At 61.1% G+C, this 5,996-nt stretch overlaps 1 protein-coding gene across 1 annotated transcript in view; it reads right to left on the reverse strand.

The window, feature by feature from the left end:
* The window catches only part of VOLCADRAFT_118253 (uncharacterized protein), a gene marked incomplete at both ends in the record, with an annotated part of 12,899 nt that extends 7,108 nt beyond the window's left edge, over nucleotides 1-5,791 (reverse strand). The window contains 7 exons of the mRNA XM_002953021.1: nucleotides 39-117; nucleotides 642-728; nucleotides 924-1,025; nucleotides 1,552-1,629; nucleotides 2,180-2,344; nucleotides 2,939-4,053; nucleotides 4,515-5,791. Of these exons, the coding sequence (XP_002953067.1) occupies nucleotides 39-117; nucleotides 642-728; nucleotides 924-1,025; nucleotides 1,552-1,629; nucleotides 2,180-2,344; nucleotides 2,939-4,053; nucleotides 4,515-5,790 (2,902 nt within the window). The remainder of the gene's footprint in view (nucleotides 1-38; nucleotides 118-641; nucleotides 729-923; nucleotides 1,026-1,551; nucleotides 1,630-2,179; nucleotides 2,345-2,938; nucleotides 4,054-4,514) is intronic.
* Nucleotides 5,792-5,996: the final 205 nt, after the last annotated feature.

Genomic DNA, 5,996 nt, shown 5'->3' on the forward strand with positions numbered 1-5,996 from the left:
GGAGCTGGTGCTCATGCTGTAGTAGATGAACACCGCACGGATGAGGTCCGACTGCCGCTGCAGCTCCTCACGAACCTCACCCAGCTCCTCGTCCAGCCGCTGACCATCCTCCTTCACCTGGCGGACGAGATGAGAGGCCAGGGGTGGGGGTGGGGTAAGGGGTGGGGAGGAAGCACATGCAAGAGGAAACCAGGAATGAACTCCCGGAAGGCGTCCAGAATTCCAAACTGGCCATAGTGAGTCCTGAGCGATGAGGGGAAGGGGCAGGAAGGGGCGCAGGGGAACAGCGGCGGAAGAAAGGGGGAAGATATAATTGGATAAGGGCGGGGGGGGAAGAAGAACCACGAACGAGTGAAGCTGGGGGGGGACGCAGGCGGGAGAGAGAAGAGAACGCGAGCAGGAAGGGACATGTCTTCACCACATGTGTTTTGAAAACAATGTTTCCCTGTCGTACTAAAAACGGCATCCCCATGCCGCAATTCCCCTCGCTCCGCCAACCCACCACCCAGGCTCTGCAACGTCGTCTTGCCCCCCGACCCCCCTCCCCACACATACACGTTTTCACGCATATACGCACACATACATACATACATACATACATACATACACACATACATACATACACGCTCTCTCTCTCTTACCCCCAGGTCTGTCTTCAGGACCAGTCTCCTGAACCGGGTCTTAGACACCACCCGGCGCCAGTCGACGTTCAATTGCTGCAAACGAACCTGGGAAGAAGGGAGGAGGAGAGGGGGAAGAGGATGGAAGAGGAGAGGGGAAGAGGAGAGGGGGGAAGAGGGGGGGAGAGGGAGGAAGAGGGAATTACATGCAACAGTGAAAGAGGAGGCCGGACGGAACAGACCAACGACTTTACCAAAAACATAGTACCATACAAACGACCATGCCATACGACAGTGCCGTACCTTGTCCGTGTCGTACAACTCATGCGATTCGCACTCCTTTTTGCGCTGTGCAAACAGCGAGTCGTCCACATTCCACGACGACTCCTTAAAGCGGGTGGCGTCCTGCTGGCCCGGCAGGGGGAGGGGGAGGGCGCGCGCGTGAGAGGGTGGGCGGGCGCGGTGACGTGGCAGGAAAGAGGAGCGTGTGTGAATGAGTGTGTGTGTGTATATATAGAGGGCAGGGCAGAAGAGAGACCTGTGCGGGAGAGGAGGAAATCATCATGCAAACTCGCATAATGGTATATATGTATATATGTCGGCACTACGGCCGATCTCCGTGCAGGAAAAGGAGGAGGGCACAGGAGGTCAACAAGGGCACGAATGAAGAGCAGCGGGAGGAAAAAGTTGGCAACAGGGGGGAAAGAGAGGTGGGGAAAGAGAGATGGCGCGCACAAACACACACACACACATACAAACACATACAGACACAAACGCGCGGAAGCAAGGGGAAATGCGGGGAAACTCGGCTGCAGCCGCAGCCGCAGCCGCTGCTACTTCATGGCCGGTGCACAGCATGGCCAATATCCGGGGACACGGGATCGTGGGGGCACTATCACGCCGCTGACGTGTCGCAGCGCCGCCGTCTCACCAGCTCAACAAAGGTACGCTCCACCTTGGGTTTCACAATGACTGGCGGCAGGAAGAACGGCCGCTGGCTGGTTAGCTCCTGAGCACGAGCGGATGGGGGGGGTCGGGTCCGGGGTTTAGGCGGTACAAGGGTTTGGGCCATACGTGGAAAATGTGGAGGTGGAGAGACCCCACGAGGGTGGGTATCCAGGTGCTGTATGTGTGTATGTGTATATATGTATGTATGTGTGTGAGACAGGGAAAATGGTGCCGGGAAAAACAGGAGTGAGATGAGGTTCGTGAAGGCCGGGATGAGGCGCTCGTCTTCCTCTTCAACCTCTTCCTTCCTCCCCCCACCCCGCCTCAACCCCGAGCTGGTGTCACAGTTTACAGTTACCCGTCTAAATCCTCTCCCCCATCCTCCTACCCCACCAAACAGCTGTTACCGCTGTTGGCCCTGGCAGGGATAACAGGAATCGAATTTGAGAATTCATCCCCACCCTCTACCAACTCACTATCGCCCCAACAAGTAATTCTTTCCCTTACGCGGAACCCCAAAGTTTATTCATCCCCTAAAGGGGAGCTATACATAACACCCACCCCACCCCACGCCCTAGCCCACCCACCCACCCACCCACCCACTCGCTCACCCTCAACGCGCCCTCCAGTTGCCGCAGCGGGGCCTCCTGTGTGGTGGGCTCCTCCAGGAGCTTCCGGAACCTCAGCTGGGCCCTCTCAGACAAGGCGCGGTAGGCGGCCTCAGCCGCCTCGGCCGCCTCCTCGTGGTAGGCAGCGGGGTTGGCGGCCTGAAGCGCCTGGGGGTGGGTACGCGTGTGGCCGTGTATGTATGTGGGCATGTATGTATGTGATGTGTGAAACAGGGGGGTGTATCTTCGCCCGTGGCAGCTACCCGGCGAAACCCTGCCTTCCCCGGTATTATTTCGGGGCACCCTCATCCAGTCACCCTGGTCAACTTCTCAGTGGGGATCGCTCAGGTTCCGCACCCACCACCAGCATCCAACGGAATCTGCCGGGTCGACAGCGGTGCAAATCCGTTCCTGGTCGGCTCGCAGGTTAACTTTATCCCGGGTCACCACCATCCATCAACTAGGGGCGCAATGCCTTCCACCATTGGAAGGACTTTGACCCTAATGGGTATCGATGGGTATCGATCCCCCCGGGATCTCCCGGGGGCATGTATGTATGTGGGCATGTATGTATGTATATATGTATGTAAGTATGCAATACTTGAAGGAGACTGGGCCACTCGGAGAGGCATCGATATGAATACCCGCTCACAGCGAACCCTGATCACGCCCACCTGACCCACGGGTCTCTCACCCACGTGCCGTTCCTTCCTCCAGCAAGGAAAGGCATAACCTCGCCCATGCAGAAAATACGACACATACCTCAAAAAGTTTTTTCCGACGATCCCGCATTGCCGGGTCCCGTTCGTCCTGATCCCACGGAATTCGCGCGTCCGGAAGTACGGCAGATCCAAACCGCGCTGCCAGCGCCCGTACAGCCGCCTCTGCCGTCTCCGCCGCCGCCGGCCCCGCCGCCGTCACGTATATCCCGCCTGCCGTACCATTGCTGCCGTTGCTACTGCCAGACGTCGGACCCGCCACAAGCTCCCCTCCCGAATGCTGTGGACTGCTCAGTCCCGTCGGCGCGCTACCGCTGCCGCGGCTGGCGGCAGCGATGGCGGCAGCTGCCGACGCTGCTGCCGACGCCGACACCGCACTGACAGATGTCGACAAGATACGCACGCTGCTACTGCCGCTGCTGAACACGGGCCCGTGGCCGGCGTTTGGCGCAGCAGCTGTCGAATGCCGCGGCGACATCATCACTGCCGGCAAGAACGACCCGCTCCCGCTGCCGTCGCCGCCATGCTCGGCCCCCTGCTGCAGAACCGCGACGGATGTCAGCGACGGACGTCTGGGGGATGCCGTGCTCATATCGCCCATGCCACCGCCGCCATCGCCGCTCGCCAACGCAGCAGCGTCCAGGGATCCCCCCTCCGCCAGCGTAATACTCGGGCGCGTCGATCCGGCCGGCAGCTGCGGCAGGGACGCGCCGTGCTGGTGCTGGTGCGAGCCCGCATGGCCGCCCATGACCATGCCCAGAGCCCCCAAGAGCGACGAAGTGTCTCCCAGGGACTTGCGCAGCTGCTCCTGGCTCTGCTGTTGGCCCTGCTGATGCACGGAGCGGTTGCCCACCATACTGGCAAATCTCTTCACGGAGGGCTGGCCATGCGGATGGTGCTTACTGGAGTTGGCCGCCGCCACGGAGGCGGCCTGGGTCCGCTGCGCCAGCTGCTGCTGCCGCTGCCGTACCGCAGCTACGAGGCTAAACTCGTCCATGTCCTTCAGCTCCGTCACGGCTCGCATTGCGGCGGCAGTGACCGCCGGCGCGGCTGCCGGCGGCTGCTGATAAGGGTGGTGGTGATGATTGTGTTGATTGTGGGGATCTCCATCCGCGGACTCCCTTCCGGTTGTTGAGCTGATCGAAGCCCACAGAACGCCTGGGGATCCGGAACAGCCGGACGGGGGGTTGGAGGCGGGGAAGGTGGGCGATAGTGCTGGGGAGGGAAGAGGGATGGAGAAGAGGAGGAGTGCGCGGCACGCTTTCCTCAGGCCGGTTGCAGAGTGGAGACACACACACACACACACGCATACACACACAAGAGAGGGTGCCTTACCTCAAACCGTCCCCAACGGTGCCGACAACATGTGGGGAGTTCCTAGAGACTCTGGGAAACCAGCTGCAGTACACGATTCGTACACGATTCGTACACACTGGGCATGCATTGCCTGACTACCAAGGAACACATGAAGCTGGAAGTGTGCGGATGCGCTTTCGTGGAGAGATAGAGGGAGAGAGAGAGAGAGCGGGGGGAAGGGTGAAAGAGAGCGAACGAGAAGAGCCGCCGACATGGGCAAGTTTAAGGTGGGGACCCGCCCTTTCAGGACAGCTGCCCCTCACCTGCACGCTTCTGTTTGCCCTGTTCGGTTTCATGATTCTCCTCCTGATCTTGCTGCTGCTGTGGTGGTGGTGCTGGTGGCGACGGCAGCTGTTCTTGATGTTGACCTGCTGCTGTTGCCGCCGCAGCCGTCGGTCCCTCCGGCAGCTGCTGCTGTTCCACAGTGGAAGCAGCGTGCGGCGCCAGCGGCGGATCTCGGCTGCCTCCGCCGCCGCCGCTATTCCTCTGGGAAGTCCCCTCCCCATACCCGTGCGGGCCCACGGCTTGTGCCCCGCCGCCGCCGCCTCCGGTCTCCGTGCTGGGCACTGCAAAGCGCGTCACACGGTCAGCCCGTGAGACGGCCGGGGCGGCAGAGGGGTGCGTTGGCGGCAGCGTCTGCCGGTGGTCCAGCAATGCTGCAAGCAGCCCGCCACCGCCGCCACCGGCAGCTGAGCTGTCGTACCGTGGCGGCACCGGCGACGTGACTGGGGAGGAGCAGGCCGAGACTGCGAAGCGCTGCGCATCCGTGCGTCCCGGCACACCCAAGCCAGTCAGAGGAAACGGCAGCTGCGGCGACGAAGCCGTCAAGGCCGCGGATCCCATTACTGAAGCCGCGGGCACCCGGCGCGACGTCAGCGGCGGCGGCATGGATGACATTGACGACGACGCCGTAGTCGCGGCCGCCATGGTGGCGGCAAGCTGCGGCAGCGGCGCGGAATTTGTCGGCGCCACCGCCACCGGTGACGGGGCGTAGGATGACTGAACAGGGCGATCCTCTAGCAGCTCCCGAAGCTGCTGTTCTGCGGAGGTACAGGAGCTGATGGCTAGCTGCGCGAGCGAAGTGCCGCTAAGGAGGACTTGGCTGCCAGCGGCAGCCGGCGCCCCGGCAGCCAGTCCCGAGGAGATTCTGCTGGTAAGGGATCCCGGAGATTCCGCATAGGAGGCGGAAGGTAAGGACCCGCTTGAGGTTTGGCCCGGTAGTGAGCCGGGCCGGATGGGGCAGCTGGATGTGGTAGAAACCGGACTGTTGATGGTGGTGGCTAGGGTGGATGGGAAGGCGCGACCGGTGGTAGTGACACGGTAGGTGGTGCTGCCGTCGTTGTTGACTGAAGGAGAATTGACAAAGCTAATCGACGAGGGCGAGGGGAGGGCTGAGGCAGCTGAGCCGCCCGGTCGCGGCTCGCGGCCTGCATCTGGCCTGGCCACCCGGTGGGATCCGTTGAAGGGGGCGCTATATGCATCAGAGCCACTAGCTGCAGATGGTCTTGGCTCCCTTATGCGAGGGACACCGCTAAAGCTGCTGAAGGGGCGATTGGGGACAAGCGACAAGGCATCCAAAAAACGGATACGGTAGCAAGAGAGTTGTTAGCTAGTTTTAAGTGTTCATGTGGCATAGAAATATGTTCATTAGACTGGTTGCATTCCACAAAAGCAAAGATGACTTGGAAAGACGGGATAGACGATTCGATTGCCCACAAGATAGGGAGGCGAAGCGATTCCCGGCT

The sequence above is a fragment of the Volvox carteri genome (genome assembly GCF_000143455.1).
Source record: "Volvox carteri f. nagariensis unplaced genomic scaffold VOLCAscaffold_33, whole genome shotgun sequence".
Taxonomy (NCBI): Eukaryota; Viridiplantae; Chlorophyta; class Chlorophyceae; order Chlamydomonadales; family Volvocaceae; genus Volvox; species Volvox carteri.